Below are 22,689 nucleotides of genomic sequence, written 5' to 3'. Positions count from 1 at the left end.
GTTTTACTTTATAGAGCATGAAGTAAGATTCAGTTTTATTGAATTCCTTGCATCATGATGGAAGACATTTTGCAGTTCATCAGCTACGTTAGAAGGGCAAACAACCTCTGTCTTTTGAGATGAATAAATGAATTGCTATTAGGTTTGCCAAAAGCCACTTAGGAACAAATTTTTATAACTAACGATTTTATATTATTTTGAAACTTTAAAAATTTAAGCATTCTAACTTTTATCATTTTCTAATATGTGTTTAATTTTATCAGGACAGGCATAATTTTTAATTATCACAAGGGAATATACACTATATACGTTTCCTTAAAGAAAATTTGAAACAAATTTCAAGAAATAAATTCATATAGGTCAGCGGGACAGTGATAATGATGAACAGTCACAATTATAAATATTCAAGAAATACATAGTTTATATTTATAAAATATATACTTAACCATACACAATGTGACTTTAGGGTGCACCTTTAATATTGTACAATCTATCTCCATGAGGAGGCATACTTAGAAAATGTCTTATCAGTGATTGTTCAAGATAACATTTCAAACAGCAGTCACAACAGTGTCAAGGTTGAAAGAAAAGTGAATAAAAAACAAACACGGAAACAAAGAGTTTACGGAGAAAAGTGACATAGTATTGTTGGGAGAGACTTATCCAAAAGTTCCCATTAAATGTTCACCTCGTGGGCTAAGGTATGTTTAGGACCCCTAAAACAGTCTTACTATCAGGAGAAAGAATGTTTAAGCTAATTTATTAATTTTGTAATCTTCTATAATTCACATATGTAGTAGAAAATTGCTATTTTCACACTGTCTGAACATTGTCTGACTTAACAGCTCACTTCGAAAGATGGAATCATCATCAGCTTTCTTGCCAACAAAGAACAGGTTGCTAAGAATTAGAAAGATCATTTGAGAGGCAAGAATTCTACTTTAGGCTACCAGGATGTATTGTACAACATGGGAAATATAGCCAGTATTTTGTAATAACTGTAAGTGGAGTAAACCTTTATAATTTCTAAGAAACCTAAACTTTTTTTTAAAAATATAATAAAAAAGATCATTTGACATGTTATTTTGTTGTTGCACTTGATCTTTATAGTGGCACTAATCAGGGAATTGTAAGAATGTGCAGGTGGGTTACTAGACACATTAGTAAATGTGCACAAGGTACAATATGAATATTTTTCTAGAATACTGCATTTTACCAGTTATTTATTTTTAAAACATGAAGTACAAATGATTAAGTGGGAAAAGAAGGAAAGAAAATACATAGACTTAAGTTGTCACAAGTCCTATGTGTAGAAACATCTTCAAAGTTGTTATGCCTTTAGCATTTATAGCAACTCTATCTTCTAAAATGTCAATTTATATAACAGTTCTGTCTTTAATAAATCTGCAGTAAAACATTTTCTGCTAGTGAGGACCCAAACAATATGATTTTCCACAGGAATTTAATAAAATGAAAACTCTGTAAATGAATTTTTTTTAACATTAATTGTAGCAGCACACCTAAAGCCAAATTCAGAAATAAAATTATAACAATCAGCACATTATGTATGATAGTGTATATTTCTTCTATGCCCTTCAGGTAGTTTCTGTTCTGTTTTATTTTTATCTCCCTTTGTCTTATTTTATATTACTTTTCACATTCATATTGTCAATGAGCCTAGAGCTCCGTAGGACATAAGGAGAGTCACCACAATGTTATCATTGAGCAGAGGCATATTTATGGAAACCGTAGGTGAGAATAATTGACTTTGAGAATTAATTAGCAATTCTAAGACATCTGGTCATCATGACTATAAGTCATATACCAATATTTAGCTTTAAATATTTGATGTGGTCAGCCTTCAATCTTGAATGATGTCACGGATATTAATTTTTTATTACTTGGAAAAATTCTGCCAAGAGATAAATTTATCTGAAATATCTTGGCTTCCATAAAATATTTTCACATGGCATGGATGGCAATGTGACAAGCCAGACAGGAAGGACCAAGACCTGAAATTAAATAAAGGCAGAGACGTGGCAGATATGGATAAGCACTCAAGTTTCTGGAGGTCAGCTAAGGCCAGAAGGAGCTGACTATGATAGGACATTAATCAATAATGTCCATGTTCTCGGGCTGTTCCCAAGTCATTAAATGCATACTAAGGAGGATAGTTGAACTCCATGGTATCTGTTTCTCTCTATCCTGTTATGGGTGGGAAATCCTGGTATTTATTTGTATTAATTGTTGAGAGTAGGAACACACAGTCAGGGTAGAATTTAATCCCTTAATAAATCAGGATGATGTCAAGTTACCTTATTTTGCTTTTAAGTCTTGAACAGGTTTTTCCTTTTTTCAGTATTCTAACATTGAGAAAAAAAAAAAAAAGGAAACATCCTAGTAAAATTACTTCAACAATTTCCTCAAATATTCAGATGTTTTCCTTCCAATGTTCTGCCTCCTTCCACCTTATACGCTCCCTCCTGCCTTTTTTCTATACTGCCTTCTTTCTTTTTTCTTATTATTCTTCTCCTCCTTCCTTCTTTAATCTCTCCTCCCTTACATTTATATACAATAAATAAAACCCACTTTCAAGGTTTTTTTAAATCTTTCTGAGTTTAGGAATGAGATACTTTAATATGGTGTTATGTTAAGTTTAAATGGTCTATCAAAGTAGAGTTGATACTGAGAGACTCTCTATGTGGTGTGTCCATTGGACTGTGACATTTGGGAAATTTAAGGAAATTGTTTTGACTCTCAGTTCTCATTCAAAGTCAAAGTATCAACTGAGTTCACCCAGCAGTCCTAACAAATCAGGACAAAATAAGAATACCCTTCCAGCATTTGTTTAGGATTAAGAAACTCAGTGCATTTGAGATGCTTAGATAAGTGTCCAGGCTACAGAAAGTTTTCCGTAGGGATGATGCTTACCTAGATCCAAAAACTTTGCAAAGTCAAAGAATAAAGGTTTTAACAGTGATGTGTATGTGTATGTATATATATACATATATGTATTTCATCTTATCAATATAACTTAATTAAAAACCTGAGTCAGGTATAATAATTTGTGTAAGTATTAAACAATGACAAAATTCTTCCTTTTACCCACTTATTTTCTATAAAATTGGCTGAAATTTGACTTACAAATTAATGAGAGAGCATGTTTAGTGCTGTTATAAAACTTTCACATAATGTCTATGTTGCTGAGATATGAAATATTTTTATTGAAATCAAGGTTTGAGTTTAATGATCAGTGTTCTTCTGAGTGATTGTCCTATACATTAATCATAATTGATGTTTTCCCTTTTGTGATTTCATTTACATTTTTCAGATAATTAACTTTAAGACCCATTGAGATAATCTGCACTTCAGTTATCTACTTGCAAATCATATCCTTGCTATTCAAAAATATTAAAAAAAAAAAGCATCTCTGCTCTGTTGTAATTACTCTGTCCATAAAATAGAATAGTTACACATCCTTTTTACACTTTTCCCTCCTAAATTCCTGAAGTATCCTGTTAGTGGACCTCACATTTCTTCTCTGATGTTCACAGAAAACAAAGACCACAGTACTAACTGGTCTGTGCTTTCCCTGTCCATCTGGGGGAGTTACGGAAAAATGAAGCCAAACCAAACTCTGGAAAAATAGCAGCTTTCCAGTGCCTGGACCAGGAATCTCGCCACCTGGACCAGGAATACCAAGGTTCTTTAAGGAGTTGCTTACCATTTCAGGCAACCGCAGGCAGCTGTCTAGCGTTCACCCATTTTTGCCCATTTATTTACAAGCATGCATTTTTTTGAGAAGAAAGCCTTTGAGAAGCATCTTTTTATAAATTCCTCTATTAGGTCAATTCTTAAAATATGTTTACTCTTGGTATATGAAAGTAAAGGACAAAACTCTAAGCATGTGATTTTTTTTCTTTTTTTTTTTAGCTGTGATTCTCATGCTGTGAGTGCAGTAAAATTTCTGATATTAAGAAATTAAAACAAAAAATGCCATGTGAAGTAGAATAATGTTCTATCTTTGATAATGATAGAGACCATATTAACATTGCATGTATGTGTGAGACTGTGAATTAAACGAACAAAAGGCAGATTAGCAGGAGAAAAAAAGATTTATTCATGTGCACAAAAGGGCTAATAAAAGAAGTAGCCAGCTCTCCAAATGGGTAAAATGAAAGGCTTATTTATGTACCTAATTTAGTAGAGGAAAAGGAAGAAAAGAAGAGGAACAAATAGGTTTCTTTAAGAAGGCTAGTGGATATTTAGGAGAACAAACAGGAGATTAAAAAAAGTTTGTGATAATATTTGTTTATGTAAGTGCAACTTTTTCTCTGGGTATTTTGCCCCTGCCCCGGGAAGATTTATGGTAGATTTACTCTTGGTCTCTCTCCCGAAACTAATTCAAGGCAGCCTCATTTTCTTGAAGTTGCTGCTTTTAGTCAGGTAAGAGAAGCTCTGAGAAAGCTTCTTTCTGCATCTGTTGAATCTCAGATGTCTTCAGTTACAATAATCTTCATAACCAACCCTGGGGTTCTGAATGGGTTCCCACATTAGAAAGTCTCTAATTCTGTTTCAGATGCCCTGGTAGCAAAATCACTAGCTGTACTGATGATTAATAAAATAAAATTTGAAAATATGAAAAAAAAAAGACAATAGCCTGTAAGCATATATGGGAGAGACTGAGCTTTTGTTTAACCAGCAATGATTGTTCTCTTGTGACACAATTTACCATGTAACTTTATGTTTCTAATGGATCTGAAATTGTTCATTGCCTTTTTTTTTTTCTTTTTAACCTTCAGAGCTTTAGTCAGTTTAAGAAATAAAGATATATACACTCACAAACACACATACACAAATACAAACATAATGATTAATTTTCATGACTTTCCAAATACTCTTTGTGAATAATTTACAATAAATGACTTATGAAATTGTTCATTGCCTTTGAATTCCATCCCACTCACAATGAAGCAGAGAAGGAAACTTGAAGTGATTTTTAATAAATGGAACAGATAGGGGGTCAGTTAATACATGATCTCCTGGGAGTTTTACACAGTATCAGAAAAAGAAATAACTTCTTCGACTCAGTATATAAACTGCCATTTTGTAGCTGTAGAAAAAAAATCTCATATGAAAAACAAACACTATGGGAACAGTCTTTGTTTAACTGCTACCATGTCTATATTCTGTCTCTGTACATTCAAATCTATTACCTCAGTAGTTCTGGGCATATATCCAGAGAGGTTCCTTTCTTTTTCTCTGAAAATTAAGAAAAGTAAATTTACACATTAGTAAAAATACACTGAATGGAGAAATTTTCTATTAGAAATATCACGGTAGATAATAGCAACCAATCCATCAAGTCAAGGCAGAATTAAAAGATGTCTGGGTTTGTCACAGTCTTCTACAAGCCAGTATCATTTGGCTTATGAAAGCAGACACTGCCTCAAGTCACTACTCTGAAGATACAGAGCAATTTTACTTGAGTTCATAGTATCCTGTCAGAAAATGATCTTTCAAGCACATATAAATTTTTAAACCCTAGTTCTGAGAAAGATATATTATTCCACTTTTTAACAGCTTCAAATCCACTTGAAAGACAAAGAGGTAGTCTAATATGTAGTTCAACTTGCAATTGTAAAATTAATCTAATCAGTGTTAGAAATTGATGATAGAAATTTCAGTTCTTCCTCTGTTGTTGAGTTTAAAATATATAAATCTGTGTAAGAAGAGAGCTTCCTCCAAGGAACTTTCTTGACTTCCCTGGGTCTTGGCAATTAAGACTTTAATTTGTTTCCTCTTATGGTACATTTTATGTCTTATTCTACGTACTTAATACATACACTTTGCCTTGAAATGTTGTTAAATATGTACAAAAATTATGTTTTAGAAGATTAGGATCATATCGTATATTGTTTTATGCTCCTAGGGTCTAGTAAAATATTCCAACTATTTCATGTATAACTATTTTTGAATGCGTGATTCTGAAGATGAAGCTGTAAACACAAACACCTTATTTTGGGAATTTAGGAGTACAGATAAGGATTAGATAACCTGTAGTCAATTGAATCGCTACTTTCTCAATATTAATTTAGGAAAGATAAATTTTGTTCTGAAAACATATTCAATGGTATAAATGATATTTTAAAATTGAAGGCATTACTTTTTAAAGATTACCTTTAATCCTTTGATATCAAATGTACTTTTTAGGGCATGATGGCAACAAGACTAGTTACCTAGCCCAGTAACAATGTCATTACAGAAGATAGTTGTAAGCGGTCCTTTCTTGCTTGTGGTATTTCCTAGCTGTACTGCTTCATATCTTACTCAGCTGGTTTCCCAGGTCTGAAGCTGACAAAGGGACATTGGAAATAATGCAGCCAAATCACAGATGAGCATGATTTGGCATGGCTTCAAGTCCCATCATCATCTTGGTGGTTAGGATAAAAAAAATCAAAGGTACTCGGATAAGTGAAACATGAGCTGACCGCTCTTAAAGCACCAGAAATGATTTGTTATTCTACAGTGCTGAGTAAAGTACGTTTTCAGATTTCTATTGCTTGGTATGTAAAAACCATGCAAATTCCTTAGTACCATTTTCACTTTTATTTTCTAATCCAGCAATTCTGTTGTTCAGCTGATCCTTTACATAACTACAGGACATTTACTGGTTGAAAATATTTGGACTCTACAAAAGGTGATCTTTTATTAAATTGTAATAAAACCTATGAAAAGGGGAAAAGAAAGTAACCATCTTACCAGTTGTTCAATTTGCTTGTTGTTGCAAACTTTTTATCAGTAAAATGATGTCAGGGACTTGTGCAATTCCTCTGGAAGTAAATTCTGGCTACTATTTGACTTCTGGGTGTGTCAGTGATTGAGTTGAGTTGTTTATCTAGGAGAGCAAATGTCTACTGTGTAGCTTTTTTTTTTTTTTAATATGTGGATTTAGAGAAGCAACAGATTATATTAACTTTACAATTCCAGCTAAAAGTTATTAAGTATCCTATATTGATTAAGGATTTACATGGTACACATGCATCCTGCTATTTAATCTTCGCAACAGCTCTGTAGGTAGGAGCTAATATTCCCCTCACTTTATAATGGAGAAGCTGCCTGAAATCATACAGATTGTAAGTGAGGAGCTGATAACTAAACTCAGGTTTTCCTGACATGAGCATTAGGATCTGACTAGTACACATTCAGGAGGACTTCAACCACATCAGATTTTCTTAGTTTCTGAAGTGGAAACTTGAATGCAGGGGCACTGTTGCAGAGTGCGCCCGAGAGCTTAAAGGCTTGAAGGAAGGTGAATTGGGCAGAAGGAGAGGTTGAACTCTGATACAGTTGTAACAGGGCCCCAGCTAATCCAAGAAAGTTCTGAAGCTGAGATGGCCCTCTAGGATTGTTCTGACTTGAGGCAAGAGGGCGGGGCCTTTTTGCAAACACTTAATGGTAAACAGTTGTGGGTTGCCTGAGGGAGGGTATGACCTAGGTGCAGAGCTCCCTTTTTGTCTCAATATCGTGAGTCTTTAGAAGCCATTATTCTGACCGTGGGGATGATTTACCTCACTTCTGAAGAGAGGATACTATGTCCATTTTTAAAAAATAATTTTTAAGAAAACATCCCAGAATAAGCAGTCAATTATCTATATTAGAATAAATTAAATGAACACAGTTTGGAGCCAAATTAAGTATCCTAATAATTTTTAATTGAATACAAGTTAACCGTTTACCTTTTTAACCATATAGCAATGCTTACTTTCATGTTTCTTGTGTATTTCTAGGGTAAATCTGTAACATTTTCAGAGCCCCTTCCTCTCTGTTTCTCCATTTTCACTTGGTCTGTATTCAGAGATGTTAACAACCTCCTTCACACTATCCTCTAATTTATTATCACCTTCTCTTCTTTTTTGTGAAGAGTGTCTTTGGCTCATCCTCCACACTGGAATGCCATCTTTCTGTTGCTTTTCTTTGAATGATTATTTTTTTAAGTTACAGGTGTGTTCAGTTGACTCCTAACTTATACATTGCCCCACCTCCACTGAGTATCTTTTTCCTTTAAAGACAGTCTTCGTACTGCATTTTGTGTGTACTTCATTCACAACTTTTTGATAAAAACAGTACATTTGAACAAGGTTGTCCAGCTTTCTTTGTAATGCAGACAGTGGTATTTGAAGTGACAGATTTGCTGGTACGTGATCCAGGAATTATTATGGGCCACTTTCAAGTCTCATCATAGCAGCACTTCAGTTTGGGTTATTAGGATCTCCTGAGCTGTGTGCCCAAGTGTCTGACAGCCTGGTCCGGTAGAGAGAAGTCCCAGCCCCACACAAAGCCATGAGCAGGAACGCACTCCAGGTCATCACTTCGTTCACCCAGCTATCGGACAAGAAATAATTTACTCAAAGGAGCTCAGATTGAGTGGGACTCTTAGGTCTGTCATTGACTGGAATTAGTTTCTACATTTTTAAAATAGGAAAATAAGCTCTATGTAAAGGATTATGGTGAATCTAAATAAAAAACGTAGAGAGACAAGACTGCAGTAAATATTACTAGTAGACATTTAATAAGTTGTAGACATTGTTACCATTATGGTAGTACTTTCAAACAGAATCTGTATTTTAACTTTTATCCTCTTTCTATTTGTGTGCTCTCCAAGATGAGTACAAAAAATAAAATGTATAAAACTGACAAATGGGATTTAATTTTGTTTACTTGACAAACATAAATATTAACAACTATTCTAAATCATTTTAAAATACTAACTCATTGAATCATCCTAACAATGTAAAAGCTAAGTATTTTAACATCCCCACTGATGTGCAGAAATGTGAAAATCTTAAGCAAGGTCATTGAACTAGACGTCATGCGAGATTTGAAACCATTCAGTCTGTAACATCTGCTGCCTCCAGATCAATTAATCATATTTTTGTACCAATTTACAGTTTTCAAAATATTTTCACAAAATTCATTAGCTAGCTCTTGGCAGTGATCCTGCAATGTGTGCTGGTCAGTATTATTGTTCTTAAAATGAGGAAGACATTCTCTAAGATAACTGGACATTCTTAAGCCTCCACACAAAGCAGTTTAAGAAGCAGGAGACCCATCTAAGGTATTGTCTTCTGGACAATAAGGAACCAGTTATGTAAAATTTGTTTGAAAAAGAAATGATGATTTTATTTTAAAGTGATATTGCAAAAGACTCCAAGAATACTACCCAGAGAAGTGTGTTTAATGCTTCATGAATTAGGAAGTATTCTTTAACTATCCAAAAACTGTGGACTTAGTTCTGAGAACTTGTAAGATAAAGCCAACAGGTGTAACCATGGTGACATAGATAATCTGCTGCTACACTTACTTCAGATGCAACAATCTAATCACATTTTCTCTTATAAAGATGAGTAAAGAAAATTGGAAAGAAGGAAATATGAGGATGTTCACCTCATCTGTCCCTTACATAGTATCTTCTTGAATCTCAAGTACAGAATTAGAAATTACTCTTAATAGAAGTCTTGGCTTTGCTTCTATCTATATGATTTCCAAAGGGGCAAAACTTTTTTGTTTCTTTTTATGGATATAGCTTTCATATGTAACTGAAATAATAACAGATGTAATAATATCTGCTCTAAAATCTTACAGAAATGTACTGTGGGTAACATGAGATAATAGAACTGAAAATACCCTGAAATGTTAAAAGTCAAGCAAATATGATGCATTATGATTTCATATTTTATATTCACCTCTTAATTACCCTAATGATCTGAGAAAGGTACAAACAGTACAAAATGGAAAAGACAACAAGAATCATTTAGTTTGTTTTTTTCAAATGCAGTCAGAATGCATACACTTGGAGAAAAATACACACTTACACATAATCCCCCTTTGACTTCTCTTACAGTTTGGCCTGTATTGAGTGCTCTGGAATTTTATATACATGGAGATAAGATGCAAAGTTAGTGATCTATTAACACACAGTTCTGAGCTGATAAAAGTCTGCATTTGGTTGGTTAATTTATAATAAGAGGTGTTTGCTATGGATCAATAGATCACTGTGAAATGTCTAAACCAATGGAAGAAATTGAAAATTCAAATAAAGAATCTAATCTTAGTGTTATATTGCTAGGAATAATTTCGTAAGTCTCTCTTGCCCAGTAGTTGTATTGATTAAACTTTGTAAGAAACTTTGAATTAGGAATAAATTGATATTCAGGATATCTTCAATAAATTTTCCTTCTACTTGGTTCAAGTTATAATGAGAAGAAAAAGAAATAATCATAGGTCAGCTAAAAATATTTCATGTTTAAATGGGCTATGTTGTTATTGGAATTTTCAAAATTTTATGTATTTAAAATTATTTTTTTCAATACAGCATTATATAAAATTAAGTGTAAGGATGAGATCGCAGTGAAGCTGACAAATTATGACTGATAATTCAGGCAGAGAGAGATTTATTTGGCAATGTAAACCTTGATTAGCTAATATCTGTTCCTGCTGAGTACACCAGGATGTGGATGTATTTTATCTAATGAGTCCGATGTACAGTCAAACTGTCCATTTGAAAAGATGTGACTACTTCCAAAATCTTATTGCTTAGTGGAAAGTTACATTATGCTTTGAGTTTGACTGCTTCTTCTGACGCTGATAAGGATATAATGCACACTCCTAGCAGTAGATTAATATAGAAAACAAAGTTCATAAATAGCCAAAGGACTGGGCAAAGTTCTTTTGAAAATAATTATGCCTTGGTTGCTATATGCACCCACCCAAACTCTGATGTTACCTACATACTTGTGAATATAGGCAAATGCCACTTAAGTATATAGGACTAGTCACTCATAACGGTATTCTGTAGAAAAAGAGGAACTTTGCTCACGTCTAGATGGACAAAGTAAAATCGAGATAAAAGTGCCATCTTGCAGAATGGGATCTTAGTTACACAACTACTAAATATGAAGCCAAATTGCTTATTTGCCTTTTTAAAAAGTTTGTTAAATTTTATATGCATATTAAAAAATATGATCTTTCACAACCAAGTACTTCCTTTTAACAGATACGGTTCATGGTGTGGTAAGGTCACAGGTGAATTGGGGGCATACTTGAAAGAGTATCCTGGAACAGTAATGATTCGATAATCCAGCTAACATTTGATTGCGAAAAATATCTTATTATGGTATGCCGCCTTAGTCTCAGTTTCGCCTCCTGCAGCATCAGTTCCCTGTGGTCAGCCACCATCTGAAAATATTACATGGAAAATTCCAGAAATAAACGATTCATACCTTTCGAACTGCCACTCAGAGTAGCGTGACGAAATCTCGCGTGATCCTGTCCAGGACGTGAACCACCGCGCGAATCCCGAACGTTCGTCCCTGAGCAGCCGCCTCAGCGCTTGTGTTCAAGGAACCATTGTTTTATTTTAAAAAACGGCCCTGAAACGCAAGAACAGGCAGGTTGGCAAATTCGAATGTGCCAAAGAGAAGCCGGAAAGTGCTTCCTTGAAGTGAAAAGGTGAAAGCTCATGACTTAATGAGGAAAGGGCAGAAATCGTATGCCGGAGTCCCTGAGATCTGCAACGAATCTTCCGGAAACTGTGAAGAAGGAAAAAAAAATCCTGCTACTTTTGCTGTCGCGCCTCAAACTGAAGAAGTGACGGCCGAGAGCGCAGTAAGTGCTAAGTTAAGAGGAAAAGGCATTAAATTTATACAGTAAGATATTCTGAGAGAGACCACAGTCACATAGCTTTTATTATAGCGTATTGTTATAATTGTTCTAATTCATTATTAGTTATTGTTGTCAGCCTCTTACTAGGCCTAATTTATAATTTAAACTTTATCACCGGCATGTAAGTAGAGGAAAAAAACACAGTATGTAAGGCGTTCGGTCGGTACTATTCGCGGTTTCAGGCGTCCGCTGAGGGGCTTGGAAATGTGTTTCCTGTGGGGGGCGGGGCGGCTGTATTTCTTCACCTTATTCTTGAACTATTTCCTCCTTTCATGGTATCTATATCTCCATAAGACTTCTATCAAGTATTCAGTATAAATTATTGTTTGTTATTGGGAGTGTCGAAAATTTTGGCTTTCTCCAGTAGGGAATCTTGTTTTGTTTCTTTATGCTTTTTCTATATTATCTAAAACAGCATGACTGTTGCTCTATTTCTAGTTATAAATATTTTATAATCTTAAGGCAGAAGATAAGAAATCAAGGAGCTTTAGTAGAAATCTGATATATTACTTCGTTATTTACCAGTTGCTCTTAGAATGTATTCTAAAAACTCATTTGTGAAGTTTATCTACCATGCAAAAACGATTTTAATCTTTACACTGTACAGGTAATGCCACTATTATTTTATTCTACAAACCTACACGTACAACGTATTAAGATATTGGGTATTTGGTTTACACTTTCAGTACAAAAACTAGTTGTGACTCTTTTTTAAATCCCAACAATTTCTTTATCAAGCTACTGGAAAACCTGCTAAAATGGTTGACATTTATTAGAAGATGTATTTTGTTTTTTGAGTACCCAGTCTCTCAAGTTAAATTGCCATAATAGCTGATGTATACGTACAAATAGACTTTTTTCCCCCGAAGTGGCTTGCTATTGAATTTACAAATATTTTTGAGTGGTGCCATTCATCTAGATACGTGAAAGCTGTGTAAACGTTCAACACTTTTAAAACTATGGAAGCTATCCATATTTTTTTTTGTTTTTAATCTCTGAACTCTCCTCAGGAAAGGGGATGGAAAAAAACAGTAAGATAGATATAAAAGAGCTTTCACTGCCTGGAAAAAGTTATTTTAACTTCAGTAAGAAACATGAATGAGATGTAGCAAAATGTGTCACTCTCGATTCCAAATGAAGCCTCCTGCCAATCCTCCTTTTGCTTGCAAAGGCTATCCAGTGTTAGCAACCTAATAGAAATGATCTAGGGGGCCAGTGGGCCGGCTGCAAGCAAAAAAGCAAATTCTTCTGTAATGTGAAACCTTCTGAATTGCATGTATAACAGTATTTCCCCAAATAGCTCCCTAGTGTGCTGAAATGAATAATGTGTTTTCCAAAAGTATACAAAGGAATTATGAATATCTGTGGAGACTGTTTTCCTGAACTTTTGCCTATTTGTTAGAAAAGATTTCTGGAAGGCAGCTATGCTCACCACTATACCACCAACCCCTCTGTTTGAAAAGATTTTTGGAACAACATTTAAAAGAGCATTTTACAAATTATTTTAAATGCCTACGTTGCTTTGTATGTTTCCTCATTTAGATTTTAAAGTATTATTCTGGCAGGTATTATTCTTGGAATTAATGTACTGTGACTAAAAGAATTCTCTTGTTATACCTCTAATGTAGGCATTTTTCACTGTATCTCACCGGTTTCCAAACAGATTTCTTTGTTGGCCAGGAAATGTAAGTGAACAGAGGAAATTCCTTGACTTAAAAGCTTACGGATGTAACCAGGGGCATGTGTATAGGACGGTTGGAAGAAGCTAAAGCTGCCAGTATGAGAGGGAATTAGGAGTAAAACTGAGGGATGCAGAGGCTACCATAAAGACAAACTGAGATTACGATATCCATGCCCCTGATACCTCCTTATTTTGCTCTGTTTATGTCAGTGCATTCACGTTCCATGTATGTGTACGCAGTAGGTACACTTTCCATATGTATGTTTTACACTATGTGTGTTTGTAGGTTACACAGTTTCTCTGAACACATTTTGCCCTTTAGAAGTGTTTGTTTCTGAATAATCACTCATATACTTTAAAAAGAAAGTATTCTTGTAACAGTGATTATCCAGATATTTTCCTACTTTGTATATTCATTATTACAAATGTGAAAACAGAAGAGGGTTGCCATGTGAGGGGATGGCTATGTTAACTAGCTTGATTGTGGCTGTTATTTCACCTTGCCTACATACATCAGATCGTCAAGTTGTAGATCTTAAATACAGACAATTTTAAATTGTCAGTTAGTTATACATCTATAAATCTAAGGAAAGGTGAATTTCGTGAGTATGCTCTAAGCCAAAACATTTTTGTTTATTCTTCTAAAAACTTGGTTCATTTTCTCTTCTCAAGTTTATGAAGGCCAGCTATGCTAGCGATTGCTCTGAGACTGGATAGCTTTAATTTCATCTTTCTAATGACCAGAGAGCTGCATTGATTTTTCTTTTAGGCAACTTCGCTTGGAAAACCTATTACTAAAGAAATCTTTGTCCTTCTTGCCTGCTGCCATTTTCCCACGTTGATTCTGGCTAGTATTTTTTCCGAGACCTGTTATTATATACAGATATTTTTAATGAACATAGTACTATCATTTATTAAATATGTCACATACAAAATTTACCATAATGGTTGCACAAGTAGGTTTTACTTAAGTTGCATGACAAAATTAAATACATAAATGTGCAGCGCTCTGGTGAAGGAAAGTCTGTCTGAAGGACACACTTGCTTTATACTTTTGTTGCAGGGACATCTCACTCTATTCTTCCAGGGAAACATTAATCTTTTCAGGCCTAGATGATGAAAGTTTGTTAGGAAATAAAGTTAAACTAGTATGGTTATATTTTGCTTAAACATTTCAGAGCCTTTATTGCAAAGATGAATTGGGATTGTTCATGAATGTAGTTCTCCCACATTTACTTAATGCAAGACGCACTTTTCAAAGATCCTATGGTTTTTAGCACACAGTTAGGAAAATATTGGTTAGCGTACTTAGAATTATAAGAAGAAGGTATATACATACTCATTTTTTACTGATGGCATGTATTAAATAATTACATTTTTAAAGCCCAAATATGTATTTGAAGCTTCTGTTAATTAATATCAAAATCCTAATTTGTAATGGATATATTGAACAATTAGAGAGAGATTTTCTGTTTTTAATTAATTGAAAATGAGTTATAAAAATATTTGCCAATACGTATATACCTTTCCACATTATTTTTGTTTCTTTTTGCCACGTCAGGTATACTTATTTACAATAGCATGCATTATTAAATTTTATCAAAATATTTTTATTAAGTAGAACAAACAAACTAAATTTCCAGTCTAAATCAAACAAGAATGATTAAATAAGTGGGTAGTGGCACAATTTATTCTCTCACTGTGGGATGTTAGTTTTTTTCATTTTTGGAACCCAGTTAAGAATTGGATGCAGATCTGGTACTAGGAGACGTTGTTGGTAGTCCTCCAAAGAAATAGAAGGATATATTTCATTTCCTGTTGAGATTACATTCAACTCAAAATTTCATTTTTCATTAGTTCTGGAAGCTTCTGGGTTCTGGCAAAAGAGTGGTGTTTCGAATTGCAGCCAAGAGCTGTATATATGCCATCATTTTTGACACTTGGCCTTCTCAGGTGAGTGGTGACTTTGAGAATTTTGCTATGCTGTCCTATTGCTGACAGATGTGGTTGTGTGAGTTAGAAACATTATTTGACAAACAAGTAACTGTGACAACTTGGAAACATCTTTACAATGTTCCACATTATTTTGTGCTCCTTAGAAGTGTGGTTACTTAAAATGCTTTCAAAGAAATGAAACATTAGAAGGAATCTATTCTAGAACTTTATAGTTCTAAACATACAGTATAAAGTAATATTTAATCATTCCTATGCTGAAGTAGGATGAATTTTATATTCTTCCAAAGGGACATTTTATGTTGTGTCCATCTGGAAGACTTCATTTTGGATTTTCATGTCATTCTGGGTATGTCTCATATGCATAGAAAACCTGTGAACCATAACTTTGCTTTTAAGTTATTAAGTGAAGCAGCAGTAAAGTGGGGCTGTCTAATGTGTGTAATCTTCAAGGAAGAATTTTGAAAGGGAATGTTTTCCTGTTATGCCTCTAGCTTATTATTTAACTTGTTTATTATTTATTATTTAAAACACCACTCTTATCTTTCTGAATTATCTTTGGGTACTTAAATGTCTATAAACCAGAAATAATATATGTGAATAAAATAGATACAAATAGCTTACATAGCATCAAAGCAGCTACTATTCACCTTGGATATGCAAATGAAACAAATAGCTTAAGTGATTGTTTATTAGAAGATGATCATTATTTAAAATCCTTTGACATGTGCAGAATCCTTTTATCCGTTCAATATAGAGAGAAAAGTTACTTCATATTAACTTTATTTATTCTTTCAAAGTTTTATTTGAATTTGCATGTAGGAACAAAATATGCTCAATGTCTGCACCTAATTAGTTCTTTAGGATATAAATGGGAGATTAAAAAATGGAGATAAAATCATATTTATACATACGTAAAATACTTCAAACACTGGTACTTTATGGTCCTATTTGTGTACATTCCAAGATATATTCTCATTGTAACAAACTACTTCTTCAGTCAGTGAAGCATTTTTGCAAGCAGGTTTTGTTGCAGAGAACTGAAGTTAAATTTCTCCATAGAGCATTCATCGTTTCTGAAATTTTATACTTATCAAAATTTTTATATCTGATTCTTAAATTAACAAATGATTGGTAGCCGAGGTTTAGTTGTCAGGGATTATGTGATTGACAGCATGCTGTGTTTTTTCTTGTTTACCAAATACTTTTTTTTTCCTTATTGTGGAACCTCTCTTTATTCAATAGTTTTCTTAATGTCCAGCATCTGATTTGATGCAACCTTTTCATAGGAAGACTAGGTAATGGTGTCAGTGTATTCCAATGAGATATGGAGAGAGTAAATCAGCCAGGATCCACTGATTTTGTTGGGATGTAGTGTGTTGCGGTAGATTAGAACTGTCAGCCGTTAAGATCTAACTAATACAGATCTGGACACCATGGTGATCACTCTGGCAATCTGAATTACACCCACTGCCCACAGCCATTTTCTGCTCACTCTGTCACTTCTCAGAAGGTGGAAAAATAAACCTGAAATGTGTCAGAGAATTCAGAATGCTTCTAGTCTGATGAAGACCAGCAAGATTATCTCTTGTCTCACCACCCCTCAAGATAAAACAAGAACACACACAGAAGCATCATCTAATATATGGCATTATAATGAAATTTAGACTATTTAATCATTATGAACAAATTAGTGACCTGATGGTTAGAACCTCTGAGATAATTGTTCTGACATAGATTGCTGGACATGTGTGTTACTCTGTCTACTTTAGGATTATTGCTCAAGCTTAGGTATCTTCCAGGGTATATTCTTCTATTTTTCACTTCAAAAAAATAACTATTTGGCTTTTAATAACATTAAAGGACAGTATAAACCAAGCTAAATAGCTTTTCAAATGACTTGTAAGGCATATCATGACATCATTATGATCTTCTTCCCATCTTAATAGATATGGGGCATATAAAAATAGTATTAATTTAAATAAACTATGGGCTAGGTGGTCTAAAGGATTCAGTAGTTAATTTTGTTTTTTCTTTAGCAATGATTTCTGTTAATGTGTATTATATCAATAGAGTCACAGACCAAAACCAGACCAAAAGTCTAGATTCAGCTATTAAGAAAAATATTTATTAATATCAGTCAAAAGTTTGAGGATACTATTAAACAAAAGGTTTGTGTGCACTTATAAAAAAGAGAATAACAAGTTTATAAACTTACTGAAATTAAATTTTAAGGAAATGCCACAAACAACCATTTGGCAAGTTGTTCCCTGATCTTCTTATGTATAAAATTGATGATACAAAGAATTTGTAATGGAGTTTAACCAGCTGCATGAATTATTCCCAATATCTATTGATGAAAATTATTGGTAATTGAAGATATTCTGTTTTAACCAGTTGAGAGTTATCCTTATTAATTTTTAGCATTGATTAATTGAGGATATGGGAGCTATATCATTGGTTTTGAAGATGATACAAGCTGGGAAAGACTAAATAGATTCCTAAATTTAATAGACTTAAAATAACTTAAAATAAAAAGATAATTATAATAAATGTAACATTTTATATTTAGATAAGACGACTGATTATTAAAGTACAGGGTGGGGATATAGTTTACTTGATAGAATATATATATAATATCTATATATTTCTATATATATATATAGCAATTTCTTTATTCATTCTTCCATCAGTGGACACTTAGATTTTTCCTTATCTTGGCTGTGTAAATAATCCTGCAGTGTACTTAGGTGTGCATATATCTTTCAAATTTGTGGGGGTTTTTTTCTTCCATAAATATCTAGTAGTGGAATTGCTAGATCATATGATAACTCTAGTTTTAATTTTTTGAGGAAACGCTGCACTGTTTTCCATAGTGCCTGCACTAATTAACACTTCCACCAACAGTGTACAAGTGCTTCCTTTCTTTCTATATCTTTGGCAACATTTGTTATCTGTTGTCTTTTTGATGATAGCCATTCTGATAGGTCTAAGGTGATTTCTTACGGTGTTTTTGATTTGCATTTCCCTGATAATTAGTGATGTTGAGCATGTTTTCAGGTGCCTGTTGACCATGTGTATATCTTTGGAAAGCCGTCTATTCAGATCCGCGGCCTATTTTTTTTAATCAGATTGTGTTCTTTATTATTAAACTGTATGAGTTTTCTGTTTTGGTTATTAACCCCTTTTACAAATATTTTCTCCCATTCTGTAGGTTGCCTTTTCATTTTGCTGATGGTTTCCTCTGCTGTGCAGAAGCTTTTTAGTTTGATATAGTTCCATTACTTTATTTTTGCTTTTGTTTCTCTTGCTTTTGGAGTCAGATCCAAAAAAAAAAAAATGCCAATAATTTCACTTATATTTTGAATCTAAAAAAAAAAAACCAAACAAACCAAAACAAAACAATACAAAACCCAGACTGATAGATATAGAGAGCAGTTTGGTGGATGCCAGACAGGATAGGGGCTGGAGGATGGGGAAAATGGATGAAGGAGATTAAGTACAAACTTCCACTTATAAATAAATAAGTCATAGGAATATAATGTACAGCAGGGAGAATATAGGCAATATCATATTGACTTTGTAAGGTGACAAATGATTACTAGACTTATTGTGGTGGTGACCACTTTACAATGTATACAAATGTCAAATCACTATGTTATACACATGAGACTAGTATTATATTGTACATCAGTTGTACCTCCACAACAACAAAAAAACTCAATGATAGATAATACAAGGTATTAATTTTGTATAGCTCACATTCCATTTGCACTTGATTTTGACTTACATTTATCTTTTTGGTAGGTGAGAGGCTGTATTTGTGCCTTTTTAATTAAAATGGTTGCAGACAAAAAAGAAAAATTTAAAAGTAGTTATTAAATCATTAACGACAAAATTTACTGAAAAACAATATTACATAAAACTTAAGACTTGTGAATGTTTAGCATGGATAAGCCAAATGTGGGGAAATTAAGGTCATTTCTTCAGATTTTTGAAAGGAAGAACAAGCAAAAATTAATTTAGACATATTTCCATTCAATAGAAGAAAGCCAACATTAAAACATGGAATTATTCACTTTGCTAGGTAATGAACTGTACATCAAGGAAAATATTAAGCATTTTTCAATGAATTATCTAGAAGTGATTTGTTTGAGGAGGTAGAAGACTCTATTCAATTTCAGATAGTTCCAGAATCTAACAATTTATGATTTTGGGACTGGTGGATATATATAATAAGTCTTTAATTTGGGCTCTGCTAATTGAAAATTATAGTAATTGACATAAAGAGTGGGCTGGAGGGTAAAGTATAATGATTAACTGAATGGATTAATACTGTAAACAGGATGAGATACTTAATCAACTTGATACAAGTGATTTACAAACCTCTCCTTAATGATTTCGGAGAAATTGATCCATGTCACTGGAGTCCCTGTTTTATGCCAAGCGTTGTCCTAGGTGCTATGAGGGAGATGATGACATATTATATGTGGTCAGTGTCATCAGAGTCTTACTGAATAATTAAGAAGATAAGTTTAATCTCAAAGAAAAAAAATTGGAGAACACAAAACAGTGCAGTCTGAAATTAAGTAATTATTGGTCTCATATTCGTGTAGTAAGAAACTAGAAATTCAGAATATACTTTGTTTTCTTGACCTACGTTTGCTAATGGTTTGAATGATATTCTCTGCACCTTGGTAAAAATCTGTAACTTGCCCATTCGTGTGTGTCTTTGTTTATCATATTCCCTAATGAATGTGGCCTTGTGCAGAGTTTACCATGTCCTCAATCAGTACCTGTTATACAGTGGCCACCAGTTAAATATTTATTGAGTAAAGAAATCTTTTTTTTTTCTCATTTTTGAAATAAGCATCATGGCTATCTTTCCAAACTTATTGAACATTTTGAATACCAACTGCAGTAACTTAGATAAAAATAATTTAAATGAAGTTGCCATGATACATAAATATATCATATAATTATTATAGGTTATTTCTATCAATTCATCAAAGAGATAAGAAAAATTCTATAAACAATCTCTTTTGGCCTCAGACACAGTGTATAACAAACCAGAAATAGAACAAATACAACAAACCAGGAATTTTCTTTTCTAATGGTCCCTATTTGTTTGGTTTTGACCTAAAAAAAAATTGAACAAATTTCATGTGATTCAAACTAATATATAACTTTTCCTAGTATAAGCTGCCCTTTGCAAAAAGCATTAATTAATGATAATTTATTATTAATAAACTGCTCTTGTCCCCCAAATTGTTTTTTGCCCATTGTTGTATACATCATGAATATTAGTTTAAAAACTGTTTAGTATTTTTTGATAATAGTAGTTAAAATAAGTGAAATTAGCCATCTTATTCCAGAAATGTTAATAAATTGTGTTTATTTTTCTATTCACATAAATTAAATGCACCCCAGTGCAGAGGAAGAGATAGAAGACATAACTAATGAGGTAAAGCAGTTTTCATTCCTCATTAAGAGAAAAAATTTCTAACAAGCACAAGTTAGTTACAGGAGACATCTAGTCATAACTGAAGCAATACTTTTTAATAATTAACTGTAAACCAAAATAGGAAAAAAATTACTTTGGGTAGTAATAAACCCCATATCTAGGAAGTGCCTAGATAAAGTAAATTACCATTATTTTATAGACAAATGATTTATATTTCAATGATTCACTAACATGTATAAAAACTTGTATCATGTTTGCAGGCAGAATAAAATTAAAAGAAAGTTTTATGGTAACAGATTGAGTTGTTTATGAGGCATAATTTAAAGTTATTGAATTGTTATAAATTCTGAAAATGGCAGAAATATCACTGATATTTATATATTTGAAAGTATTTTGACTTCATAATGACAGCATAGTTTATTACCTGAGTTACTCTGTTTGTAATGTGGGCTACTCACAAAGGAATGGTTTTTCTCATAAGGACCCAAGTTAGGCAGAAGATAATTTCCCAAGACTAGACAGAAGTGCACACCCCTCATGAATGGTTTCCAGTTGATTGCTCACAGAAGGGTGTGCATCAGGAAAAGTTCTGTGGTTTAACCTTCATTCTTAGCAATCCTACTTAGTTGATTTCAGTATGGATGAGGGACATAAGGTGACTAGATTCAGGACAAGTACCCAACTGAAAAGTTCTTTTCTAGAATAACTTTCAAATGTTTAAAAAGCCATCGTCTTTCTTCGAATTAAACTTTATGTAGTAGCAATGAAAACTTTCATCCTTTGGCAGAAACAAACAAAAGTCCTTTTGCTTGTAGATAACCTAATACATCTTCACAGTAGTTAAGTTTTCCAGAGCATGGTTTAAAAACTATTGGCTTCATAGATAGCTAGTGTCTTTCTGAATTTTTACTTACTTGTAAGGTTTGTAGGCATTTATGTACAAGTATTCTGTTTTTAAAAGTATTAAAAAGTAGCATTTATAAAACATTCAAATAGTCTCAAGTATTATTTGAATATGCACATATAGTATGATTCTCATAGTTTTCACAAGCAATTCATTATATAAAACAACAGGGGACATCTTAGAACTAGTGTAAGAAATTGCAGCTATTGCAGTGTGGGAAATAAAGTGCTAGTACTCAGTACATTATTAGCCTTTTCTTTATTGCGTTTGTGTTTTTCTCTTATGTCTCAAGCACACAGCATTTCATTTATCTCAGTAAATGGCACAGTGTCAACATTAGTCTTTGGAAAGTTTTCTTTGGGCTTTTAAAATTTTACTTTATTTTTATATTTCACTTGCATCCTAACACTGTCTCTTCCTCATTCTTTATTTTATTTATAAATATGCTTCCATTGTACTTTTCTTATATTTACTAAGGCTTATGTACACCTTTATATGAATGTGTAAGTGTATGAATGTGTATAAATATGTATTATTTTCTGTATGTGTTTAGCTTACATAAATGTTTTTGAGTTTTAAATTTCATTCTTGTTTTTTATTTTTTTTCCCCACTTAGTGTTTAACTGAACACCTGTCCATGCTGTTACCATCTGGTTGGTGGCTTTCGACCACTTACACATCTTTACGTGTGCATTTCCCTAGATGAATTCATAGGTTGGTTCCAACTATTTGGTACTATGATTAACACTGTGATTAATTTAGTCTTATATTACTTTCATTACTTTTCATAGTTTTGTGTGTGTGTATGTGAGAGAGAGAGAGAGAGAATGTCTCTGGTATATTTGGGAAATTTCTAGGTGGTAGATTATATACGTACTCAGTTTCACCAGATACTAGAGATTGTGCCCCAGATTGGTTGTTTCAGTTTCAGCTCCAACTAGTAGTGGATAAGGGTCTTTAGTA

General features: G+C 33.2%; 1 protein-coding gene across 2 annotated transcripts in view; it reads left to right on the top strand.

Annotated features, from left to right (window-relative positions):
- SGCZ (sarcoglycan zeta) overlaps positions 1-22,689 on the top strand; it is a 680,068-nt gene that overhangs the window by 212,076 nt on the left and 445,303 nt on the right. The window contains exon 1 of one of the 2 annotated variants that reach the window (XM_032468646.1): positions 10,974-11,667. The exons of the other annotated variant lie outside the window; for it this stretch is intronic. Coding sequence (XP_032324537.1) covers positions 11,530-11,667 — 138 coding nt within the window. The 5' untranslated portion in view covers positions 10,974-11,529. Of the gene's footprint in view, positions 1-10,973; positions 11,668-22,689 lie in introns of those variants that run through there. 2 annotated transcript variants of the gene reach the window in all.

This window comes from Camelus ferus, chromosome 26 (assembly GCF_009834535.1).
Source record: "Camelus ferus isolate YT-003-E chromosome 26, BCGSAC_Cfer_1.0, whole genome shotgun sequence".
In the NCBI taxonomy this organism is placed as follows: Eukaryota; Metazoa; Chordata; class Mammalia; order Artiodactyla; family Camelidae; genus Camelus; species Camelus ferus.
Note: the sequence above shows the minus strand (reverse complement) of the source record. Positions and strands in the feature narration are given on the sequence as shown.